General features: G+C 57.3%; 1 protein-coding gene across 1 annotated transcript in view; it reads left to right on the top strand.

Annotated features, from left to right (window-relative positions):
• Nucleotides 1-21,737, top strand: part of FBLN1 (fibulin 1) — an 80,813-nt gene extending 59,076 nt beyond the window's left edge. Inside the window, exons 16-17 of the mRNA XM_044226470.1 lie at nt 1,295-1,426; nt 20,948-21,737. Coding sequence (XP_044082405.1) covers nt 1,295-1,426; nt 20,948-21,087 — 272 coding nt within the window. The 3' untranslated portion in view covers nt 21,088-21,737. The remainder of the gene's footprint in view (nt 1-1,294; nt 1,427-20,947) is intronic.
• Nucleotides 21,738-26,421: the final 4,684 nt, after the last annotated feature.

The following is a 26,421-nucleotide window of genomic DNA, read 5'->3' as shown; positions in this document are numbered from 1 at the left end:
CCTGGCCGGCTGTGTAGACCCGCCATCACCACACCCTTCCCGCGGGGGTGGGACCTGCGGCGTGGCACCCTCCCGGCACCTGTACTCCTTGCTCCCGGGAGTGCAGCCCCTCTGCGGAGGCTGCTGTGGTCTCCGGCCACCCCTTCCTCTGTGGGGTCTTCATCCCTGGCCTTGAGAGGAGCTCATCATGATTGATTCATGGGGCAAACGTGGACGGGGCCTCCGGGGTATCAGGCTCAGGGCCAGGCTCCAGGGCACAGCAATCAAGAAGAGCTCCCTGGCCCCCCGAGGGGAGAGGTGCAGTTGAGCCAGCATGACCGAACCCCAAGTCTACACACTGTGGTAGCCTCCCACGGAGATGCGGGAGCATGGGCCAGGGCACAGGTCCCGTTGCTGAAGGCAGGAGAGGCTCCCCAAGGATACGGTTGCCTGAAAGAGCGGGCAGCCCATCCCCCCCCCCACCACTGACCCGTTCTTCTAGAAAAAGGAGAGGCCCAGAAACTCTGCAGGGCGGCAGGGGCTTGCACCGGAGGACACCCCTGACTGCTGCTTGTCTTGTGCCAAATGACAGGTTCCACAAAACCACAGACAAATCCTTCCCAAACCCCTAAGAGCCGGTTTTGTGGCCTCTCGGGCAGTGCTGGTCTGGGCATGGATTCTACAGGGAGTTCAGTGTGGCTGGGGATGTCTATTAACATCTGGGGCCCAGGCAATCCTGACCTTGACCTTTAGGGCTGAAAGGACCCTTAGCGGCCACTGGCGGTCTGCCTCCTTCACTCTACAGATGAGGAAATGGAGGCCCAGAGAGACGACACCTCCAGATCGCCCAGAGCCAGGGTAGAATCAGGCCCTTGTGCCCCCAGCCCAGGGCAGCTGGCCCTGCTTTACGCGGGGTAGTCGGAGAGATGGACACAGCCACCAGACTGCCCAGTCCACCCTGAGAAGTGGCTTTTCTGACCCACATCACCACGGGACAGGAGACCACTCTGCTCTGCTGCCCTTGCTGACCTCTTCCCCTTTGTCCCCGCATCCACCCCCCTTCCCCTTCTCCCCAGCTCCACGAAGATCTATGACTAATGACGAACTGTGCCTCAGCCCTGCCACGGCTGCCCATTAGCGGCAGGATCTGAGGGAGCACCCAAAGCTTCTCTAGGCCTCAGTTTCCCCACCGATCAAAAGGCAGCTAGGTGATGACCTGTGAGCCCTCGGCCCCCTCTGCTTTCTCGCTGGCCCTGGGCTCTCGGGACCCAATGGTGCATCTCCAGGGACTCCAAGCTGTGCCTCCCTCCCACAGAGATCATCTTTCTCCGGGCCATCATGCCCGTGTATCCTGCCAACCACGCCGACATCATCTTCGACATCACGGAAGGGAACCTGCGGGACTCCTTCGATATCATCAAACGCTACATGGACGGCATGACTGTGGGTGAGTGGCCGGGGACGTTCAGGTCCTCCCAGGCAAAGGAGGCCCGTTCGACCAGGCTGCTGGGGAAACCTCTCTGGGCCAACCCAGGTTCCATCTGAGTGCCCCTCCTAAGTTCCTCCTGTCCCTCAGGGCCAGCTGAAGCCTCCTCCCGCCCCTAAAGGCAATCCCTGGCGAGGAGCGGGATCTGCTCCTGGCTGTGCACCAGGTCTCAGGGGACGACCCTGAGGGGCTCCACGTCCTGCCTGTGAATGGGCGGATTCACTAGATCTCTGTGTCACACTCACGAACCGACAATATCACACAGGTGACACACTTGTCTCAGAGCTGGGACAGTCCCCAGGTCAGTGGGACCTGATGGAATTCTCATTCTTGTGGAGTGACAGAGGGAATAGCGAACGGGGGTCTGAGCCCGCGCTCTGGCCTCGGCCCCAGACCGCTTGCCTTGCCATGTGTCCAGTCAATGTCCCTGCCGGCGGGTCATGCACAGCCCTTGAGCAGAGAGTGGGGGAAGGGCACTAGCCCATAAACCTCTCCTGAACAGTCGCTTTTTAGAGACCTCGAGGTCGTGGGTGATGGAAACTGTCACAGCGGCCATTTAGACTCTGAGTTGAGCAGCCGCAGGCCAGGCCCTGTCCTCGCATGGGCCTCAGTTTCTCCATTGTGGGTGGGTGGCACGGACTTGGTGGTGTCCCGGGCCTGGATCCGAGCGGCGGCCCTTCTGCAGAGCGTTTTGGAACAGGGTCTCTAGGTGGCGCTGTTGGATCTCAGAATGAGGTCCCTGCGCCGGATGCGGCCAACCGTTGTTACCGCAGCAGCTGGAGACCCGGGATCGTTACTCCCCTGTTGCCAGAGAGCCATTTATAGCGACTTTACAAGCTCTTAAATGGGTTTGCATGTTGTAAACACGACTGAGTCATTTAGGGGCTCCCCACCCCCAGCCACCTCCTCCGCTAGTTGGCAGCAGGAATAATTAGTTAATTACAATTAATGGTACATCTGTCCTCACTGGGACTCCAGGGGGAGGGATGCAGTTGGGCTGTCAGCAGTCCTAAAACTGGCTGCTTGCCCTGAGTCACTGCCCACCCTGGGCCTCAGTTTCCCCCACGTTAGATGAAGAGGCCTGGGGGAGGAGAGCGGACGGGAGGAGGGAGGGTCAGGCTTTGTCCCGTTTGGGGGGTCATGGTGAGCGCTACCTGCCAACACTGGCCTCCAGAAGCCCACCTCCTCCCAGCCCCATGTGCGTGAGGCTGAGCCGGCGGGGGAGCAGCAACACTGCCTCACGGCAGGTAAATCACCCCCTCGCTCAGTGAGTCACCCCCTTGCAGGGTAAAAAGTCACAGCTTTGGAACTGTAAGAGCCGGACTCAGAACCTTCTGCCTCACCCGCTCACTCTTTCCCTTCTGCTTTGTCCCTGAGCCCCCATCTGTCCGGGAACCGGGACTGGACACTGAGGGGACACAGGTGAATAAACAGCACGCAGACCCTGCCCCGGGGGGCTTTGCATTCCAGTGGGGGAGAGCGACGGGCCCAAAACAGATCATCAAAATCTGACACTGAAGAGACTGACCAGCCTCTATGGCCCCACGAGGCCTCTCTAGGGGGTGGCACCTTGTAGTGTTTGTGCCTCACGGTCCCGGCTAAATCCTTCCTGGGTGACCCACGTCTGGGGGTTGAGCAGCGGCTGGGCCCGGATCCAGTGCCCACCAGTGCATTTTTCTAGCCGCATCTGTACTCCAGACAGAGTCAACCTGGGAGCCTCCGTTTCGCAGCTTCCCATCCACTGGGGCAGAAAATCTTGGCGTGTCGGAGCCTGGAGGCTCCTAGAGACCATCGCTTTCCAACTGCTTTGTAGAGGGGGAAACCGAGGCCCAGAGAGGCGAGAGGGTGTGCCAGGCTTCTCACGGTGCCTCAGGGCAGAGTGGGGAACCGAATGGAGCCCCTGGGAATGGAATGTGCTGTCCCTCGCTGCGCTTGGTCACGCGTGCCCTGGTCTTTGGAATCCGGGTTGGGGCTGCGTGGAGGAGGGCGCAGGCCAGCCCCGGGGAATTCGCTGAGCTTCCGGCGGACTCGGCCTCCTCCACTCCTCGCTGTGGTTGCCGGGCATCCATCTGGCCGGGGTTTGGCATGGGGTCCCAGGGTCCTCATGCTGATGTCATCTCCCAGATTGAGGACTGAGGCCAGGGGAGTCCGGATGGCAAGGTCTGGCTGGTGTGGGACCTGAGCTGGCTTTCAGGTTGGGCTCTTGTCTCTGCCCACTGGTGGCTGCCTTATCTCTCTACTTGGGTCTCCTCCTTGGGTTTCCTTAGCCCCACCTCTTTCCCTCTCCTCCTCTGCCCCAAATAACTCCTGTTCACCCCAGGAGCTCCTGGGCCCCTTGGGGGTGGCCGTGGTGGTACAGCTCCAGGCCTGTCCTCCTGTGGTGGATGGTTTGCTGCTGGATCCGATCCCAGGCATGAGTAGCCCACGAGCCGCAGCCAAATTGTTTACCCCGCACGCCTCTCGGGTCTCACCCACACCTTCAGGGACGGGTGCGATCGTCTCCCTCGGGCCAAGAAGGCAACAGAGTTAAACAACCACACTGGGACCAGGCATCTGAAAGTCAGTGGGGCCTGGGTATTTGCCAACTTGTTTTTAGGGGTGCAGTTCTCATTTCAAGCAGCATCTTAGGAACCCTGTGTGTCAGTGGAAAGGAAGAGAGTGTTTTATGGGGCCACTCACTCCTGCTCTCTGTGTGACCAGCAGGATGTGGGGGGCGGTTCCTGGGGCCCAAAGAGAACTAATGTGCAGCCCCACACTGCCTGTACTGCCTGGGAAGGGACACTGACCCACTCACAGGTGTCAGCTGAACACCTGCCCGCTTTAGGCCATGCCCTATATGGATACTGGACACGAGGTCAGGAAGGCTTCCTGGGGGAGATAAGTTCTGAGCTGAGTCTCGACACATGTGAGGAAGTGACTGACACTTAGTGAGAGCCAGGAGAGCAAGAGGCTTGTCCTTGGCCACTTGGTATTGGGGGCAAAGCGGGCCTAGAGGCCCGTGCTCCCCGAAAACCCGGGGCTAGAGCCCGCTGACGGCTGGGGCTGACTTGGGCAAAGTGACAGAGGGTTTGGGTCCCATAGAAACGCGGCGTGCACAAGCTGCCAGAACCCTGAGGCCGCAGAGCTCATTCTGCCCCCGAATAACAAAAGGAGAAAGTGCCCTAAGTTCACTCAGAATGTAAACGGGCCAGGCCTTCCCCTAATATATCCTTTAAAAGCCCATTCTTAGCGGGGATAAAGGCGGCTCTGCCCAGGTCTGAGCCTGCTGTCTGCCCAAAGCCCGTGTGGCCATCCTGTTGCATTCCTCCCTCACCAGCTGTCAGAGAAAAATGAAGAAAGCATTTTTAGGCTGTGAAAAAATGCCCTCTTAATGCCTGAGGTACCCTCGGGCCACGATGAAGGCCTCCTCACCCAGCCCCACGCTCAGACTTGGCTCTGCGGGCTACGGGCTGCGGTCAGGGGCTGTGCCGAGAAGGGGTCCTTCTGGTACTAGCTCGGCGCTCACAGGATCCCTGGCCAAGCGGGCGCAGGCCGGGTCCTGTCAGCTCCCCCGCCACTGGGGACTGCCCCCTTCCCAGGCCTCAGGGCCCCGGCGGGCCTCAGCCCTCCCTGCCACCCCCCCCCTGCTTCTTTTCAGCTCTTTTTATGAGGACAGGAACATAAAATCTGTCTATCCTGAGGGTTAGCTTTGCCAACATTTCTGTGAAAACCTCCCCAAATCCAAGAGGAGCTGGACAGTGTGTAGCCTGAGTAGTTTTTAGACCCACCTTCCGACTTTGTGCAGGCCCAACCCACCCTTGGCCAGCGGGCGCATGGACGGGGAACGTAGTGGCTCATGGACGGGGAACGTAGTGGCTCGCTGGAAGTCGGCCCCTCCTGCCACACACCCGTTTCGTGAGCTGGGGGTGCTCGGGGAGCCTCGGGACAGCGCGTCAGCCACGTGTGGCGTGAGTTCTGTGCGGGCCCAGGACTGGCCTTGGTTCCCCGTCAGCTGTGGACACACAGTAAGTGATCGTGTGTTTACCCAAGGCCATGTGGGAGGGACAGAAGCACCCCGGTCACACAGCCTCCGTGGCTCCCACCTCCCGAGGCAAAAACCGTCCCCGGCAAGGACGGGCCACCCGACTGGGATGGAGCCGCGACTCCTCTCTGGGTCCTCCACTTCCTGCTTGGAGTGGAATCCTTCACACCGGGGTGCTGGTGTGTGAGGTGAGGTTCCTAAAATTTGACTGTATTCGCAGACATCCCTTATAAATGATGATACTTAAGATAAGAAGAGCCCTAAAACTACTAGTTAGGGCGCCCTCCCAGCCCCAAAGTGAGCTGAAGGCAACGAGACGGGCTTGCTAATTGCTCTTCCGCAGCGAGTGGGGAGCTCCGTTTTGTCGTCTTTGCACGATTGCGGGGAAGACTCTACTTTTACTAAAATGAGCAGGAACACAAGAGAACAGCCCGGTATCAGCGTCACCGGCAGTGTTAGCCTTGGGCCTCGTGAGATCTGACCAGTCTTTCCACTCGAGCTGTGCCGAGACCATCCCCGCGTTCTGGCTGCAGAGATCCTAGAAATAAACTGTCCCGTGTGGACTTCCCACGGGCGTGAATCGTAGCTTCCGGGGCTGCTCCTGGGCGCTGTCCCCGCGGCCCTTCGGCAGCTGCTCTCCCTCCCCGTTCTGCTCACATCCTGGCGCTCTGCAAGGATCCAACGTTGGCCGTGCTAACGCCATCCCCTGCTTCTCTGCCTCTAGGGAGCTCACTGTCTCTGGAGCAGGACAGGAGAGCACAGAAGTGCTGGGGTGCAGAGCCTGGCGACCCCTGCCTGAGCAAATCTTTGTGGGCTGCTGGGAGGAGGTGGCACCTGGGAGGCTCGGCTCTGACCAGGTGAAGAACCAGAGAAGGCTGTTCCCGGACCTTGTTCCCGCCCTCACTGGGATGGTGCTTTGAACATCGTGACCATATCAACTTCAAGGGGGCGTGGTCTTAAGCCATCCCGTGTGGTCCGGAAGCTTCAAGACAACCGCTCCTACACACGTCTCCACCCAAGTGTTGTTCAGCCTTTAATGTCTGCGCTGGGCAACGCCTCTCAGCAGTACCCTCCGAAGGCTCTGGGGTTTGGAGTAACGTCGCACTCTTCACGGACCCAGGGACCTGCCACCGAACGAGGCAGGCTTTCCCTCCAGCGACTGCAGGCGCCCGAGCCCTGTACCTGCACATCAGCTCTCCTTCCACTTGTCTCCTGCTTCCCGCCGAGTGCGGTGTACCTGGCAGTCTTGTCAACGCTGTCGCCCTGTCACCTAACCTTCCCTGGAGTCCAAGAAACACACGCGGGCCTCCTATGGCCCAGCCTTGGGTCGGCTCGAGGAGGCTGAGGTGGTTGGGAGGCGCCCTGTGCTCTCTGGTTGCTCCCAGCCCAGGGAGGGAGACAGACACCAAAGCTGTCCCTTCCAGCACGGAGCGGAATGTGCTGGACAGGCAGAGGAGAGGCAGCCCAGCCGGCTCCACGGGCGGTCAAGGGAGGCTTCTTGGAAGAGGTAACATGAGAGTTGGGTCTTGATAGCTGAGTAGGAGTGAGCAAGGCCAAGAGGTATTCCTGGCCCGGGAGCAATGGGACAAGAGGCAGGGGCTGGGAAGACACCCACACAGTCTGGTGCTACCAGAGCAGGGCGAGAAAAGAGGCTGGAAGTGTCACAGGGCCAGGCCTCGGTGGACTTCGGTGGCCCACAGGGAGCCACCGGAGGTGTGCAGTGCTCCTTGGGAGGTGTGCACTTCCCATGGTGCTTCTAGATCCCTCTGCAGCCTGCCATGGTGGTGTCCCCACTTCGCAGATGAGAAGACTGAGGCCAGGGGAAGTAAGCTGCTTGCCAGGGCCTCTCAGCTGGGGAGCACTTGAGGATGGAAGTTGGACCTGGACCACCTATCTCCAGAGCTTCCCACCCTGATGGTCCCCATGGTGCAGCCCCGTTTTCCTCTGGTCTACACCGGCGGGCATCTCTACACTAGCAGCTGGTGGCAGAGTCAGAGGGGTAGGTCATGAAGCATCTCCTTTCGAACAGCTGCAGGGCTCCCAGCCATGGTGTCTTGGGCCTCAGGTCACCCCTTTGTGAGTAAAGAGCTCCTCTAGGCCCACATGGTCAAGAGATGGGGTTCAGACACCGTGTGCTGGGAGGGAGCAGGTCCCGAACAACCTTCTCTGATCCTTCACCTGACCAGGGCCGACTCATTCTCGTTCTCACAGGCGGCCACAGCAGGGGCTGCTCCTCGTGACCCTTGGGCCTGCCTCTTCCCCATCTGCCCGCAGGGGGCTGGTGGGAATGGGGGTCCGGGACTGCCGTGGGGAGCCTCTCAGCCTGGGCCAAGCCGTACCCTCTACGGGCACTTGCACCTTAGGGGGATTATGTGTAGGCCGGGCAGGACTCTGGCTAGAAACACGCTTTAATTATAACCTACGGGTCTGGAGAGAAATTCAGATCCCACTCTAGTTGTGACTTTGTTTCTGGGAAAGCCCTCTGGTCTGACAGTGTGTGTGTGTGTGTGTGTGTGTGTGTGTGTTTGCACGCACGTGCGTGTGGGTGGTGGGTGTGAGTGTCTGGGTGAGTATGTGCAGGTGTGTGTAGGCGTGGGGGAGGCTAAGCATCTAGGTCTGTAGGAGCATGAGACGGGCGGGGGTACACACAGGGCTTGACCCCCAAGAACTTGCCGGCTTGGGAGGGGTGACCCTGTAAGATCAAGGCTCAGCCTCGCGTCCCCAGCGCTAAGCCATCCTGGACCCAGGGCCAGGGCCTGGAGGGTCTGCTCACAGCTTCACCTGGGAGGGGAGAAGTCATCTGGGGCCCCCATGTGCGTTCACATCCCTGTGCACAGAGCCCTTTGCAAGCTCGACACTTGGGCGCAAACCCCTCCTCGTGCTGCCGGGAGGGATGGCATCACTATTGCTGTAAGACAAAACTGAACGGCCAGCCCCAGGTCCCGCGGCCAGCAAGTCAGAGCTGCGGCTGGAGAGCTGGGCGGCAACATGCCCACTTTGGCTTGAGCTCCCTGGTCTCGTGGGCTGCTCTGAGGCCCCGGGCCCCCCGACAAACTCGCCCTGGCACTGTGGCAGCTAGTTCTGCACTCAGTAAAGGCGGAATGAATGGAGGATCCCGTGATTGTCCCACTCACCTTAGAGATGGTTCCCAGTTAGGTGCAGAAGGGATATGCCCTAATTATAGACGCCTATTAATGCAATTAGTTGGAAGGATTGTGTGAAGGCTCGTAGCTGTGCCTGGCCCGCAATGACTGTGCAGAAAGTCAGTCCTAGTGGGACTTGAGACTCCTCTGTGGAGAGGGGTTGATGGCCCCCATTGCCCCGCTGTCCGTGCCAACCAGGGCACGGGCATCCTCATACAGTACCCCCTCTTAAAGCAAACTAAAAACATATAAGCTTTGAAATAGCATTCTGATTTCATCTGTGGGTAGGATTCTTACTCGATTACAAGTTTACTGTTTGAAAATTATCAGTTGTTGGGGTGGCTCTTCTGGGGCAAAATGTGATCATGTGGCCACAATCAGAGCCCTGGACTCAGGGTGAGACTTTCTGGGCTTGATTCTTGCTTCCCTGTTTCTAACTGTGTGACCCCAGGCAGTTCGCATAACCTCTCTGAGCCCCAGTTTTCATCTCAGCGAAACTGCCTCAATACTTGCCTTGCTGGGTTGATAACCAGGAGGACTGGAGGGGACATGCGTACTTGAACGTAGCTGGGTGGGGTGTTAGGGATGAATGAGCCGCCTTGGGGAGGCGTTCGGAACTGGAGCAGGTGAGAGCTTTGTGTCACCTGAGGGAATGACAGCCCCGGGAGTGTTCACCCCAAAGCAGCTCCAGCTACCTGGGGGCCATCCTTGTGGCTTGGGCGGGCAAGGCAGGCCCAGCCAAAAGCAGGATGGTGGAGGCTATGCCTTCCAAGTTCTGCCATCCTTGAATTAGCTCGTTCATTCAGCAAGAACATCCTGGGTTCCTACTCTAGGCCAAGCCCCGGGCTGGGCACTGGGCTGCCAACTTACACCCAAGCCACAGAGCCTACTTTCATGGAGCTGTCTCCTAGCTTCCCTAGTATCCTGCCATCTGAGCTCCTGTAGGCCCCGTAGCTGTTCATGTCTCAGAGGGAGAGACAATTGGTCTGTGGCAGGACTGCCACATCCAGCTGAATATGTTGTGCACTGCAAAACCCTAGGGGGTTACCATTTGCAGCCTCTTCCATGTGCAGTGCACAACATACGGACTAGTACATGGCAGCCCTGGTACAAGACCTCGTGAGTGAAGATCCCAAGCTCACAGCGCCTCTGCCCGCCACTCCCACCCCAGGGAGCAAAGCGCTTGCTTGCCCAACAATCTGGCTTCAGGTCCCTGTTAGCTGTCCCAGCAGGCAGGGTGCAGATCACCTCTTTAAAATCATTACCCCCTAAGGGGTTAAACATGTGCTGCTGACCCTGTCCTGCGGCCTGATTCAGAAAGCTTGGCCTGGGATCAGTACACATTACAGATGACATTGAGAAATTCCACCTAAAAACAACAGTGCGGCTGTCCCTGCCGGGTGACGAGTGATTGGCCCTGTCCCGGCTTTCACGGCAAATCCTGGGGATTAGGCACTCTCTCTCCTCCTGGAGGCACAGCCTGCCTGTCACCCCGGGCCACACCCTGGCCCACAGCCAGCATGTTTCCTGGGGTGACGGCCCAGCTGCCTTGGGGCCCGGGATGGGCTGTGGCCTGACTTCACCATGAGGGCTGGCAGCCTCACTGAGGGCGGTGGGAGGTAGAGGGTAGGTGGGAGGGTCTCTTGAAGGGGATGCCTTGGAGATGATAGGCACACACACTCCTTGTGCCCCTGTGCTGGGATCCCAGGGAGCAGAGATGGGGTGGAGGGCACAGGGCCCAGTGCTGTGCCTGACCACGTCACCATGCTCAAATGACAGCTTTAGGCCCCAGAACCCTATGAGAAGGGCTCTCCACCGCCAGTTTCACTGACAGACTCTCAGAGGTCACCCCATCACACAGCTGATGATGCCCCCAGGCAGCCCTCCAGGCTCACACTGGACCCTCCGAGGGCTCGGTGGGGCTCAGGGCTTTCCAGTCCACCCAAGTGAGGCACGCAGGGAAGCCCGCTCCTGCCCAAGCGGCCCCAGAGGCCCGAGCTGGCCCCGCTGAGCCTGGCCAAACATCCCTCCTCTCTCGGCAAAGTGTTTCCATGTCACGGCAAAAGGTGCTCTAGCCACTCGGTTCCTAAAGCCAGGAGCTGGGGACCCTCTACAGTGGCTCCCCTCACACCCCCACAGCCAACTGTAAAGACCCCGCTGCCCAGCCAGAGAGATGTCCTCCACCTAGGCCTGTCCTTGTCCTCCTCAGCGCTCAGCATTCTTGTCCCTCCTCTCTGTCCACTGTGTCCAGAAACCCCAGCTTCAGACGCTCAGAAGCCCTGGCCTCTCTCTTCTTCTGGACATTAGCTAGGATGTTCCCTGCTTCCTCCTCCTTTAGGTGAACTCCTATCCATCCCTCAAAGCCCTGTTTTCTCCTCTTGCCTGTCCTCTGCACCCTCACAGGCTGAGAATTTGGCTCCTCCCCTGTGTTCCACAATAGCCTGGATGGGCCTCCTTGGGGACCCGTCTCATACCCCTTCTTCCAGCAAACAATGTCTGTGCCCTGCAGAGCAGGTCCTGGTCCAGGAGACACAGCAGTGACCTAGAGAGACATGCAACCCTGCCGCATATTCATTTTATTCCAGAAGGTGGGAGCAGACAAGAAATGAGTAGAATACGTTCATGGTCAGGGGGTGGTGAGTGTGATGTAGAGGGCTGGAGAGGAGGAGGGGCAGGGTGGGATGTGGGGCAGAGAAACAGCTTTAAACCTGGTAGTCGGAGATGGTTGTCTAACCCGAGGAGCTGAGGCAATGAGCCACATGGAAATGTGAGACAGAGAGCATGTGCAAAGTCCCTGAGGCAGCGGGAATAGCATGTGCAAAGTCCCTGAGACGGAGGGAAGCCTGGTGTCTTTGAACCACAGCAGGGAGGCCGATGAGGCTGGAACAGAGGTGTGAGCTGGTGGCTGGTGAGGCGGGGTCTTAAGGACTTTCAAGGCCTCTGGCTTTTGCACTGAGTGAGGTGGGAGGCACAGGAGGGTCTTGAGGTAAAATGTGAGATGACCTAATGCTTTAAAGGTTGACTCCAAGTGTGGGGCCGAGGCTCTCATAGCCGGCTGAGGCAATGGTGGGCCCCCATGTGGGCCCAGCAGAAGGCGTGAGAGGGAGACAGATTCAGGTGTCATTGGAAGGGGGTGCCATGTTTTGTTATGGGGTAGTTTAGGGCAGATAACCCCACAGATTTTGGCCCTAAAAAGAGAAGACCGCTGAGAGGGGAAGGCCAAGACGTGGCAGCTTCGGGGAGGCTGGAGGTTCAGTTTGGACATTGGGATCAGGACTCCACGGCCCCACGGCGGCACTCCGTGGAACCGATGAGCCTGGGAGACGTTAGCATGTGGAGGGTAGTCAGAGCCCGAGCCCCCGTGAGCTCACCGAGGAGGCGAGGATAGACGCGGAGAGCCGAGGCCGAGGCGGGGGCTGAAGAGGCCGAGGCGGGACGCACAGCCCTTGTGCTGGTGGTCGGGGCGAGCCTGGGCCGTGACATCCTGGAAGAGGGGAAGGCGTTTCCCAGAGGACGGCACACCCATTGGATCGGGTGACGCCCAGGCCCCTGGTGACCCTGGCAAGGCCCTCCCAGAGAACAGGACGGGGTAGATGCTCGGAGCAGGATAACTGGAGGCTCCTGCGGAGCGAGAGCCGAGGGACGCACGCGCCCACGGCAGCAGCGCGGAGCTCACGGCCTCGCGAGTTCGTGCTGGATGTTCTGGATTTGCTCTTCTAAAGACTGTGAATTCCGGGAGGCAAGGACCTACGAGGGGCTCCTCTGTGCAACGGCCCCCTCCATCACCCTGCTCGTTCGTCTTTCTCGCACACACGTGTGTGTGCACACACACACCACACTAGGAGGTCACCACCCAGGCCCAGGGTCCGCTGAATTCCAGAGTCACCTCGGGGTTAAAGCGATCCCAGAGCAGACTCTCAGCGTCCCCCGAGGTGGCCCCCGGGGGCCGTCTGTGCCCAGCCAGGATGATTCGTGAGCCTCCTGCTGCCGCTGTCATGAACCTTTGGAAAAGCCTTTGATAGCACTGGGCACACTCATAAATCGCTCTTTATTTAAAAAAAAAAAAAAAATCAGTGTTTTAGGCCAACAGCAGAGGAGGCATGTCACGCAAATTCAGGAGAGGAAAGTTGGGTGAAAATCCGAAAGTTCGAGGCTCCTGGCCTCACAACCATAATGTGCAAGGGACCCAGATGCCTTCGTCACCCGTTAGCAGAAGAGCCTCGATGTCAGGCGTTTCTGGACGGACTCTGCGCGGAACGTCCGCTCCGTGGCCGAGATGGGGGACCCCAGCATCCCAGTTGTCACCGCCGGCAGACAAAGAACTCGCCCCCCGGGGCCAGCTGTGAGCCAGGCACTCTTCCGGCACGTCGGGGATCCTGCCTGCAGCAGGCCTGTGAGTGATTCTCCCCATCCACAGAGGAGGAAACTGAGGCTCGGGCTCAGGGAGCATGAGTCAGGAGAGCACACAGGGTGTCGGGACTCTGTGTGGGGTTCCTGGGCCGTGCCCTTCCAGGGTGACCTTGGGCAGGGCGAAGTCCTACTCTTCGGGGTCCGGCCGGTCCTGAAACCCCCTGCAGCTGTGCTTCTGAGCACGCCCCGGACCGTTCCTGCCAGGCCGGCTTGTCCGCCGAAGTTCAGCCGAGATGAGCTCCTCGGTGACGCTTTCACGGCGGCCGGTGCCCAGTCTGGGGTGAGCTTCCCCAAGCTCCATGGACGCCTCTTTCCTTACCTTCCCAGCCTCTGCGGCCTCGCCCTCTACGGCCGACTCCCCCAGGGGGCCGAGAGCTCCACGAGGACCCGCGCCGGCTCCGGGCAAGCTTGTGCCCACAGTGCCGGCTCCGTGCTTGCCAAAGGAGGGAGAAGAGCGGGCACCGTGTTGCAGCCAGCGGTGGGGGCTTCGGGGCCCGCTCTGAACATGGCAGCTGCACACTGGGCCGGCGTCTTAATTCCTTGGGGCCTTATCACCTCTGAAGAAAGAGGTGATGTAGCAGAGGGCAGGACTCGTCTCTCTCCGACACTCCCAGCCCTAATCCTAAGTCCCCTTGGCAAGACTTGCACACACTTGCCTTTCCGTGACCTTTGCGCCTCCTGGGGGGACTGCGAGGGGTTCAGTGTGGCAGCAGCAGAGCGCTAAGAACGTGGGGGACCCGAGCAAGGTGCTTCACCTGCTGGGAGCTGGGGGTTGGGGTGGGGGAGACAGGATATTTGGCAGAGCCATAGCACAACCCCAGAATCAGACCTGCATTCTAGAAGGCTGGCTGTGGCCGCAGCGAGGGGAGAGCTTTGGGGGTGAGGAGCAAGTGTTGTAAGGTCAGGCATGACCTGAGGCACGGTGGGATGGGGCTGGAGCAGACAGGAGGGTCTGGACACTCTTGTGCGTGGAAGCCGTCTGTCCCCACGGTGACCGAGTGGGATGGAGACAAGCCAGGAGGCCTGTTGAGGAGGGGTCCGCGTTCTCTGGAGACTGCAGAAGGGCAGCAGATTTGGGGGGAGCGGCCATCTGGGGGGATCTGAGCAGATGAGCTTGGGTCTGGGGCCAAAGGACCCCAGCAGGCAGGGGTAGGGACAGGAAATGATTTTTTATCCCTTCTATCATGGGCGGCTTTTTGGCCAACTCTTACAGTCCATGCGTTAGACGGTGAATCCCTTCCAGAAAAGGGCCCGGTGAGCCACACAGCTCCGTGGAAGGGGCCGTGGCCCAGGACTGACTCCCTGACGGTCAGAACTCACTCACTTCCCCGCACGGAGCTGGTTTCCTCCTCCAGGAGCACAGACAGTGAGGTTGACGTGAAGAGGGCGAGACGGCGGACAGGAGTGGGCGTCTTGAGGACAAAGCACCGTAGAGACATCGGTTTCCGCGTCAGGGAGCGAGGCCGAAAGGTCTAGCGCAGAGCGACCTTGCCTTCCATATTCCTCCTGGAGGGGAAGGCTGGCCTCAGGGGGCTGCCTCCCATGCGGCCGCCTGCATCCGCCGGTCCAAGCTGCCTGATCTCCGGGGAGGCCGGTGTGGGGAGCACATTTATAATAATTGAGAAGTGCGGAGGGCGAGTTCTGCGGAGACATGTTGAAGGCCATTTGGTATTTTAAATATGCAGCCCAGACACCCTCCTCCTTCCTTCCAAGCACCTGCTCGGGTGTTTCTTAGGGCAAGAAGGGAAGACGGAGTTTCAGGACTCAGTTCCTCCACTGCCGAGCACAGATGGGACTGCTTCGTGGTTCCTTTCTGCCGTGCTTGCCTTCGATGCAGGCCAAGGCAGCACATTCTGGAAGCTTCCTCCATGTCACGTGGCACTATGAGGAGGGAGGTGCAGGGGGATGGGAAGAGCTGAGCTTTGGGTCCGTCCCAGCTGGCTGGCATCCGGAGGTGTGGGCTGACCTGAGGCATCCAGCCCTCGAGCCCACTCCACTCCTCCCAGGGAAGGGTGGGGAAGCTCTGTTCCCGAAGGCACCGCGGTGAGGACTTAAGAACCGATAGGCATGTGGGATCCACTCATTCCCCTTCCCCTTCACCGGCTGCGCGTCCCTGTCCCGGCCCAGCCGTGCTCTGGTGCTGGTGGTGCCGCTTTCTTGTAAGGAATCTCTAGGCCCGACATGGGGCTCGAACTCACAACCCCAGGATCAAGCGTCACGCACTCCCGGCTCAGCCAAGCACCCCATCTAGTGTTTTGCTTTCTATGTAGCTACAGTGTATCTTTGTTTTCTTGGGTTTTCCTCTTTGCCGTTGGTCTGTGCTTTTCATTCTCCTCTGCAGGGACCGTCGTTTGTCCCGAGGAAACCTCACTGAGACGTGCGTAATGACGGGCCTGTCCCCATTGCCCATCACGTCTGGGTTTGTCGGGGCCACGTGGGTCTCCTCTGACTGCCCGGCTCGCGGTCGCAGCCCCTCGTCCTCGCAGGCCAGCACTCCGCCTTCCTCCCTGCTCGTGGCTCTGCGAGGCGGCCACCAAGGCCAGACAATGAGGCCTGGCTCTTCCTCGCCGTCCCCTTCCCACCCGAGCCGGGAAACTCAAGGACCCACAACCACTGTACGTTCTCCCTTCCGGGTGACAGTTTCCACTTTACGAACGGTACTTAATGTTTTCGTGCCGGTTCCTTCATTCAGTCATTCGGCAACTGTAGGTCGAGTGCCTCCTGTGTGTCACGTGCAAAGTACCGCAAAGAACCTGTTCCCTGCGACACACAGGAGACACCAGAGTGGCCTGGAAAGATGGGGCTATTGGCCTCCGGACTTTCACGGCCGTGCAGAGACTGATGACCCCCAAGAGAGCAATGGCTCTCTAGCCTGTCTCCGAGGAGCGATAGCTCCTCACTCTTTTTACTCTGTGGGCTGCGACTTTCTTACCCGTCTTTCCTAAGCCGGATCTCTCTGAAACGCACGGTTCATTTCCACTGGCACGAGAGCACAGCGAAGTTCCGTGGTGCGTCATCTGGCTTGTTAAAATCCCCTCCGGCAGCCCCGTTCGCGCCATTACACCTCGTCGGTCAGAATCACAGGGCTTCTGGGTTGAAGGCTGACCTTGAGAACGCATGGTGACTTGCCCAAGGTCACACTGTTGGTCCGTGTGCGGTGAGCCCCGGAACCCGAGGCTATGATTCCGGGTCTCCTCCTAGATCAGCATCTGTGTCAGAGACAAGACCCGTGCAGGGAGCTCCGTGGCTGCTTTCCGTCCTTTCAAATGATGGGCGGGCACTCGGGTGCCACTCTGAGCAGCAGATGCTGGGGACAGGGAGCAGGGGCGGGGTGGCTTGAGGACCAGGAAGGCTGACCACAGACCCCCGGGATGACCAGGGTCCCCGCTGGACCCGTGTGCTTCCTGTGGGGTTCCCGGCTCTCAGCACATCAGCTGCAATTTACAAAGCAGAGACGAGACGTGAAGGTGAAGTGCCCGAGGGGCCTACATTTTTCAAAGGGGAAAAAAAAGGCTTAATTATATCTTTAAGAGGCACAGACACGCCGAGGAATACCAGCAGCGTCTGAGACCTGAAGCAGAAATGCCAAGGACGAGGATTTGGAAGATTAACACAGTTGAACCCGGCACTGTGGTCTTTTTTTGTTGTTCTGGGGCTCCGGGAAGCTGGGGAGGCACAGACCCCAGCAGGTCAGATGGACACGCCAGGCACGACGGAAAAGCATGCCTCCGTTTGGCCTGCATGTTGTTGCTAGACTGGTCATTAACTACCGTCCTTCCAGAACCTTCTGTGGTTCCTCTTTCCTTCAGGACAGAGTTTTGTCTCCCTTCCTAGACTGTGGACGGGAGACAAAACTCTGTCCCGCCTGGGCCTCAAGGACTGCCGTCCCTTCTTTCCTCCTTTCCTCCTGCCTTCTTTCTTCCTCCACCTTTATCTCACTCATCATCACGATGGAGCTCCAGGCCCCGTGCTGGGGACAGTGGGACGCCCGAGTTGCAGATGCCATCTCCCTTGAAGAGGAGCTGACTGCAGCTTCCCAGCCATGGGCAGAGGCGGCATTATAGCTGCAGGGACGAAGTATCATGGACCCCAGGGCAGGGGAGCCTTCATGAAAAAGGACCTAAGCAGTCTAGCTGGTCCCCCAAGCCTGGTCCTTCGCAGACACCAATATCACATCTACAGAATCGAGTTGATGGGCGGGGGTGGGGGCGGGGGAGTTGGACCCCTGGGGGAGGCTTTCCAAACTCTGTGGGGTCACGGAGGGGCGGCACGAGTCTCTCTTCTTCCCTGGCTTGTTTCCCTGCAGTAGGAAGGTTGTTGGTGGTTCTGAATGGATGCTGGTCTAGAATCAGTGGTGGGGAGGAAGCCAGAATGGATGGATGTGGATGGGTAGATGATTGGATGGATGGTTGGGTGGATGGGGGGTGAGTGCATCAGTGGGTAGGAGAGCTGTAAAGAAAGAAGTGATACCAGGAGAAAACCTGGCTTTGGTCAAAGGAAGGACTAGGAGGTAGAACTCAAGCTCGGACTATGCTGGGAATGGAGGGAACGTGTTCACCTGAACCAGAGCTGCAGGGGAAACGTGACTGAGCAGAAGACGTCATGGTCAGGTCCACAGAGTGGGTGTGGCCTGGAAAGGGATCTCTGGGTTGGCTGGCTTTGTGGTTAGAGGTGGGGATTTAGTGCTGACTTCGGGTCAGAGGGAGGGGGCCGAGAAGCCCCTTCTGGAGAGGTGGGGGACCCGGGGGATGGGAGGGAGGGGACACACTTCTGAGCCCTCCTACGTGCACTCACGATTTCTTATTTCCCACTGGCAACACGCGTATTTGTTCCGCCTTAATCATTTTTCTTGTTAATTGCCGAGACCCTGCGGAAATCCCGGCTCTGAGCGTGACCTGCACCAGATTCGGGCCCATCTCCCCGTGGCCCCTCCCAGTGCCCCCTTCGCTAACACAGCCCCAGGCTTCCTCCCACGCCCCTTTGTCTCAGCGCTGAGCTGCAGCCGAGCAACGAGCCACGGCCTGGCAGGGACAAAACCTGGGAAAGTGCCCAACGTGACGGGTACAAACGTTTTCTACACATTTGGGGCTTTCCTTTCAGTCCAGTTTTGAAATCAATCCGGTAAAAATACTCACTTGCTCTGGTTTCCTGTCAGGCGAGAATTCTGCCATACTTTGAACATCAGATCACATTCAAGTTGGAATCGCAACATGCTTTTTGGCCGTCCAGTAGTCATTTCTGAGGGAGGAGGAGGAAGGTGTCCTCCTGCTTGTTTTGTTTCTGATTTTGAAGGTTGCTTGTTTTCATTGCTGTTTCACAGAAGAGCACGTTAAAACGCAGGAAGGTTAACAAACTCTTCTGGGGTCGTACCGCCATTCCCTGTCCCCACGCTGAGCCGCAAGGACAGCCCAACATTTCCTTGCACACTTTCTTAGCGTGTGCTTGGCAACACCCAGAACGTCTGTGGGTCTGGACCGTTCATGCTATTCAAATGTGTGTGCATAATAATTTTATATTTCTATGTAATGTACAAATGTATACATTTTCTATTTCTATATAATATTCATAAATTTATATAAATATATAGATATAGAACATTTTATATGTTTAAAATATATAATATATTTTATATAATATTTATATAAAATATTTTTAATATATATTTTTAAAAGATTTTTATTTATTTGACAGACGAAGATCACATTAGGCAGAAAGCAGGTAGAGAGAGAGGAAGGGAAGCAGGCTCCCTGCTGAGCAGAGAGCCCGATGTGGGGCTCCATCCCAGGACCCTGGGATCATGACCTGAGCTGAAGGCAGACGCTTAACCCACTGAGCCACCCAGGCGCCCCAGATTTTTAATATATTCTAAATAAGTATATTTACATATTTCATATTATCTAGTTACATATTTGGCATTATAATAATAACATATATAAAATTATAATCTGTATCACATATTAATTATATGCTATATAAACAGAATGATGATTAATAGAAATAAATACATATCTGATCGTTGCTTAGAGAAATGTACTCTCCACTCCACTGTTCCTCTGTCCCAAAATAGTTCTCAGGCTCCCCCGGCCTCTCACCTCTTCCTTGAAGACACGGAAACTCCTCTGAGCACTGGAAATAGAGCAGTAACCTCTGTCCCCAGCGTGGGAGAAGTCAGGAGGTAACCCAGGCCACTGGTGGCCTCAGGTAGCACTGTGGGCCTCAGGCCAGGGGAGAGGAGAGGGTGACACAGAGGGGGGCTCTGGGGGAGCCCCCACCGACCCGTCCAGATTCTATGCCCGGGAGGGGCAGGCGGGAGTGGCCGGGTCGTCAGGGGCCGCTGACATGCCTGCATCTTTAGCAGCTGAAGATGTTTTGGGCGTTCACCCAGGACAAAGCCACAGTGTCACTGCCGGGCAGGGGCTGAGAAAGGGTGCTGACAGCCTGCAGAATATCTCTCCATCAGAGCAAAAGCCCTTGTTTACTTAGAATAGCCTGGAATTCTACCTCGGCTGTTGGGCATTTCACTTTTGAAACATAAGCCCAGAGAGTGAAAGGGGGAATGGCACTCCCAGATTCCCCTTCTGACCGTGAACTTGGCGTTCCTGATCAGAAACCAGCGCCGCTGCAGGAGGCCTTTGCCAGCCTGCAGGGCCCCCAACCCCGAGCCTTTGACATGGACAGAGGCAGCCGTGGGGGCCTGACCACAACGCCCTGGTCTTGGTTCCGAGGTCTGGGGTGGGGGCTCAGTAGTCTGATGCAGGAAACAATCAGGGGCAAGTTCGCAGCGCATAGTTGTGGAGCTGCGGCTCCCCAGCTTGCTCTCTGCCCGCACGCTGGGGCAGCACACCACCACAGTCGGCTGAGAGGCGCTGGTCCGCACTTCTCACCCCTGCCTCAGTGACGTCATCTCTGTGGCTAAAAATCAGCCACGGAAATTGTGCACTCCAGCGGGAGACCCACCCCTCCACGGCACGTGACTTGGGGCAGGTCCTAATATCAGAGCAGGTGGGACGGAGAAAGGACTTTGGACATCATTCATGCATAGATGTCAACAGCTGTTGGTGGCACCTGCTTGGCCATGCACCGGGGATCTATCCACCTGCAGACTGCTTGTGTTGCTTCCTCCTCCAAGAAGCCTTCCCTGACTGGCCAGGCTCTGTCTGGCCAGGCTAATGCCCACCGTAGCCCCATCTGTCTCCTCCCAGAGGGCAGGAGAATTTGCTCTGAGCTTTCGGGTGTCCTGGAGAGGCAAGCCGGTGCCCACAAAGCCTGACCCGGAGACAGGGAGATGGCCAGGCGAGTTTGGAGAGAGTTACAGAATCTGCTCTTCCCCTCCAATCCTGCTCCCCTACAAATCTCAGGGTGACTTCCAAGCTGGGCTTTGTCTGAGCCCTGGCAGAGCCCATGACTGGAGGCTGCCATTCATGGCCTTCGTGTGGTCCCTCTGTTGCCTGTCCCCGCCTGTCCTCCTGCCGATGGCGCTGGCCAGGCTCTGCTGCTCAGGCTGCACCGCTCTGAGACTCTGTTGGCCGATGCTTCTTGCTCATCAGTTCCCACCAACACCGAGCAGTGAGCTCAAGTGTCACCCTCCACTGTGATCTTCCGTGTCACAGAAGACAGGATCACGTGTACTTTGCTCCTTCTGCTGGGTCAGAACTAGACATGGTGGGTAGGAAGGAGAGGGACGGGTGTCGCCTGGGCATCTACGCCACACCAGGCCCGCTTTTAGGCTCTTCCAAATCCTCTGTCAGGTAGATGGCCAGAATGAACTCATAGTCATTTGTCCTCTGGAGGTGGAAACAGAGCCCAGGGGCGACCACCAGGAGGTAGACATTACTCCACAGGGGATTCAAACATCTGGCTCAGCGTGGGATGCGAGGAGGTCTAAGACGCCTTCTGTTCTCTCCCCAGGTGTCGTGCGCCAAGTGCGGCCCATTGTGGGCCCGTTCCATGCCATCCTGAAGCTGGAGATGAACTATGTGGTCGGGGGTGTGGTGTCCCACAGAAACGTCGTCAACGTGCACATCTTTGTCTCCGAGTACTGGTTCTGAGGGCCTGTCCGTGCCGTGCGGCCACACCTGTGTCTCCAGGCCAAGTCATTGCCACACCAACCGTGCTTGTCCCCGTCGACATTTCTCAAATTGATGTATTTGTCTTAGCGTTAGGCCAACATGTATTAAGCCAGATGAATGAGTTCATCTGGTGTATTTTGGTATTTAAATAACAAGTCCAGTTACTCAACTGTTGAAAACCTTGCTTATTTTTTGACTCCAAGGTTAAAGTTTGCTCCCGTTCTCTGCCCTGGCAGAGGGGTGGGGGTGACTGGGAGTTGGTAAGGACCAAGAAAAGAAAGACATTTTTCAGGGGGCAGCCAGTCTAGATGGCGAGAGAAAACCAGTTTCGGCACTGATCATATGTAGTTTGACATCTGGTACTTTTTTCGCCAATCGGATGCAGTGTGTCCAAGGACGCGATGCTGTCCGGGAGCAAGTATGACCGGCTCTGCCCCGATGCCTCGGGAAGCACTTAGAAGGTGCGTTACAGATCTGTTAAAGCAGGAGAATTTCCTCGGGAGAGGCAGAGCCTGTTAGGGTTAAGTGCGGACCCTGCGCGGTCAGCGAGGGAATGGCTGGGTTTTCTCTGCACTGTGCATCCGTCTTTTTTCATCAGAGGTGGGGAAATAAACAGCTTTGTCAGCCTCCTGGTGGCCTGTGCATGAGGGTCTTTCAAGAAGGGGGTTCTCCGCTAGCAAAGCGCCTGGGACTGTCCCTTCACACCTTCTCAGACAGCCTCCGGCCCCCTGCGGAGGTTTTGGGTGGGGCCCAGCCTGTGCGTAGGAACAGTTTCCCACCCCGGTCGTTTCCGATTCCACGCCCGCCCTCTGACAAGTGCGGTTGAAGCCCGCCCCATGCCCCACATCTGCCTGACGAGATGGTGTTCCGTATGGGATTCTGGTCCCCTGAGAAATCAGCAGGGAGAAATACCGATTATCTTCAGCAGGAAGGGAGTCCCCACGCATCCGGCCTGTGGTGCTTCGTTTATTTGGTCCCGGAACCTGAGGTGGGCATGACCGGACACAGGTTTGAGGTGAGCAGACAGGGCTCTGAGAGAGGGACATCACGGCCCAAGTCGCAAACTTTTTAGGGACACGGGATTCAAAGTCAGTTTATCAGACGCCGAACTCCACTCATCCGTGAAGCCCTGTGTCAGAGAGATGTGGTCAGGCCAGGTCTATAGGGTGTCCCGACACACTCAGCGTCACCAGGGAGCCCGGCCCAGCCCATGCTCGGTAGCACCCTGGGACCCACGGGGATTCAGCATCAGGCCCCTCGCTCCCACACATGCCCCTCCTCTAGATGCCCCCCCGCCCCAGGTTTATCCAAGCTTCTTAGGCGGGGACCCCGCTTGGGGCTCAGAGCCTCTCTCTTCCCCTGCCCCGGCTCATCTCAGCAGCCTGGACCCTGGCACTGGCTGAGATCGTAGCCCCCCAGGGGACGTCACCCTCGCTGGGATTTCACTGTGGCTGGTGTTCTGGTCATTCAAATGAGCGCTACTCCCACTCTGCGGGGTGGGGTCTCTAGCCGTCTTTGGGGACTCCTGCGTTTCTGAGGTCCCTCATTCAGGGTATTGTTCTGTCAAAGCCAGGCTGGGGCCAGCCAGACACAAGACCTGCAGGGTCTGGGCATCTTGAGGTACTGGAAAGGGGGGGAACGGGGTGGGACTGGACAGTCCAGGAAGACATCCCAGCAGCTCTGGATGCCCGTGAATTGGGGTCTTGGTGGGGAAGGGGGGACCTGGGGTCTGATCACAGGCATGGAAGCCTGGGGTGATGGGCACGAAGTGAGAATCCACTTGGGGTTCTGGTTTCCTGCCTGCAATGTGGAGGACAAGTGTGCAAGGGCCAGGCAGCGGGGCCCGGGCCCTCAGAGAGGAAGGTTTCTCCCGCTCCCGGATTCCTGGGTGGGGCAGAGTGGGGCGACGGAAGCAAGGACCCCTGGAAAAGGCCTTCCCACTCTCCTTATAGGGGTTAGGGTGGGAGCTGCCGTTGGTGGGCAGAGCCGCCTCCTGTCTCTGACTGGCTCTCAGAGCAGCATATGGCCAATCAACCTTCCTGAGCGTGGGCCGGGGGTGGGGGGCGTGGGAGCGGGCAGAGGGAAAGTGCTGAGGGCAGGGAGCTGCCCGGTGGAAAGCAGAGGGGAGAAGAGCAAGCCAGGCCCTTGCCCCACCTGACACAGAGCCAGAGAGGCCGAGTCAGATCTCACCTTAGCAGGGGCCAGCAGCCTGGGTCACCGCCTGTTTCTGCCCTTGCAAAGTGGAGGCAGAGATCGCTGCCTGCCCCCCAGCCCTCCGTGGCAGCCCGCGGCGCTGGAGACCGGGAGCACAGCTCTGCACCTGTCAGGAGCTGTGTACCTGTCCGATCTTACTTCACTCATTGTTCAAGTTATGATGGTGACCGTGACGGCGACGGCCACTGTCAACCAGGCCACACCAGTGCGCTCTGCGTTTCCTTTTCTTAACCACCCATGAGAGCCCGGGGAGACAATTGTGTCGATTACACAAGAGCCCAACTTTTCATATTTGATATCGTGCTCTGGCTTGGGCACCCGACGGACCCATACGTGTCCCATTATTCTTGCCAAGGAGTTCCTGCCAGGGCCCAGCTTCAGCTGCCTTCCCGACCGGCGAATATGAACCAATATCCAAACACGTAGCGAGAGAGGTGGAAGCGTTTGATGGTGAAGGTCGGGGTCCCCCCCCCCACAGGTTCTACCGTTATTGTTTTTGTAAGATCAGTTTGCATTTTGAAGAAATGGTGACTCACTGCTATTGAATTTCACATTAAACTTAAAAAAAAAAAAAAAGCTTTTGGGTTTCGCAGGCTCAAGTTCAGATCCAGCCACTCTTGGACCACGTGGCCTCAGGCGAACGGCTTCCTGTCTCAGACCCTCAGTGCTGCTGCTGCAGAATGAAAGTCATCTCGTACCTCATGCCGGCGGCGGCGGGGACGAAACGGTCAGATTACGTGACCAGCACAAGGACCGACACACTTCGGGTCCCTGTAAATAGTGCTATCATCACAGGTGCAGTTGAAGGGACGTTCTTTATTATTCTATTATTCTTTATTCTATTATTAGTCTCATGTGGACCAGCTGGGGACACAGCAGGAGTTTACAAGTCACCTCAAGTGGCCTCGTGAGAGCTGGCTGCCCCCGCAGACTGCTCGCTCCTTCCGCCTGGGACACCACTGCTACGGGGCATGTCCGCTTGTCCCCGGGCTGCTTTCTGGACCTCTGGACTGTCCCCTGGGCCAGCTCACATATTGTGCCCCCTTCCCCGGCTGCACTCTGCTCGTCCCGATGACGTCCGGGTCTGGGGGCCGGCAGCAACCCCGCGCCTCCCATCACACTTGCCAGCATCACTCGTGCCTGAGAGATGGGCTCCTAGAGGCTGCCGACCATCGTCCTGGAAGTGCATTGAGACGGAAAGTGACTTTTTTTTTTTTAATCAATCCTTGTCCTTTCCCTATTTTTTTTTTAAGATTTTATTTATTTATTTGACAGGCAGAGATCACAAGTAGGCAGAGAGGCAGGCAGAGAGAGAGAGGGGAGGAAGCAGGCTCCCTGCTGAGCAGAGAGCCCGATGTCGATGTCGATGTCGGGCTCCATCCCAGGACGCCGAGATCATGACCTGAGCCAAAAGCAGAGGCTTTAACCCACTGAGCCATCCAGGTGCCCCCGGAAAGTGACTCTTGAGTGACTCGCAGAGTCTTTAAGGGATACGTAGAGCACGGAAAAGCTTGTAAAATATAACCTTTAGGGAGTGTGGGGACAGTCGCCGTGATCCCGAATAATCATTACATTTTGTAGACACATTTAATGTGCCAGGATCCCCTCTGTAACTGTCCCCCCAGATACACGTACACGCACACGCACACACTATATGCCCAGCCCCGCGGCCAGGTCAGCTCAGGGCCATCTTCTCTCAAGAAAACACCTGTCTCACCCCTGGGATGACCCTTCACTCCCATCGCTGCCGAACTCACAGCGTGACCCCCTGTCCCGTGCTCTGGGACTTGACTTTCTCAAAACTTCCACAGATGCAGCCAAGGACAGCAAGGAGTCTAGAAACCTCTCGCACCCGTCCCCCTGCTCCAACAATTACAGACGCTTTGCCAGTCCTCTTCCATCTCTGCCCTCCCCTGGCTCCTTTTCATTTTACAGGAATTTTTTTTTCCAATAAACTTTATGTTTAGAACCATTTTAGAGTCACAGAAAAGTTGTCAGGGTCAGGCAGAGTTTGCGTACACCCGGCCCCTGGTTTCTCCTTCGTCAATGTCTTGCATGAGTCCGGTCCACTTGTTCTAATGAATGAACCCATATCGATGCGTTGTTGTTAACTAAAACACATTCTTTATTCTGGTGCCTTTGGTTTGTACCAAATATCCTCTCGTTGTCCCAGGACCCGATCTAGGATCCTATGTTACATTCGGGTGACATGTCTCCTCAGCTACCTTGGGCTGTGACAGTGTCTCAGACTCTCCCTGTTTTTGATGACCTTGGCAGTTTGGAGGCTTACTGGGCAGGAATTTTGTCAGATGGCGCTCAACTGGGATTTCCTGATGGTTTTCTCACGGTTAGACTGGGTTATGGGTTTGGGATGACGGAAGGGAAGGGCCCTTCTCAGCCCCTCCGACCCCGGCCCCTGCCATCCACAGCACTGAACGCTGGCAGTGTTGACCTTCATCACCTAGGCGAGGTGGGTCTGTAGGCTTCTTCGCTTAAAGACACTCTGTCCCCCTGTCCATTCTGTCCTCTTTGGGAGGAAGTCACACTGCAGAGCCGGGGACTTTGTCAGGGATGAGGACTTACTCTCCGCCAGCGTGAGGGAAGAGTGCAGGGATATTTTAAGCAAATCCCAGACATCAAGTCATTTCATGTTTAAATATTTTAAACACTTTTTTTCCGTATACCTTTCTAATGATGAGGGCTTTTAAAACATGGCCACCACACCTGTTACACCAAAGAGTAATGATGAGTCCTTAATTATTTCTAATAAGTGGTTTATGGTATTTCTAATTCAACTCAACAAGTACTTAGCAAGATGGGTAGAAGGACCTCGCTGGGGACCGGGGGTGGCGAAGACACAAAGATAAAAAAGATCTGATCCCTGGGATGGGGGATGGGGAGCAGAATAGAAGGCAATCATTTCCTTAACAAAAGGGACTTTTCGTTTCCGAAGGACTCTCACCTTGGGACTGTTTTTACAAAACCAGCCTCTGCTTTGTGTTCAGGGCTTACAGGAAACGGACTTGCTTTATTCTCCACGTCATTCTCCAAGCCTCAGCCCAAGTATGTCTCTCGGAATTGAGGCTTCTCCTGGATCCC

The sequence above is a fragment of the Neovison vison genome, chromosome 12 (assembly GCF_020171115.1).
Source record: "Neovison vison isolate M4711 chromosome 12, ASM_NN_V1, whole genome shotgun sequence".
Lineage (NCBI taxonomy): Eukaryota > Metazoa > Chordata > Mammalia > Carnivora > Mustelidae > Neogale > Neogale vison.
This window is presented reverse-complemented; position numbering and strand designations above follow the sequence as displayed.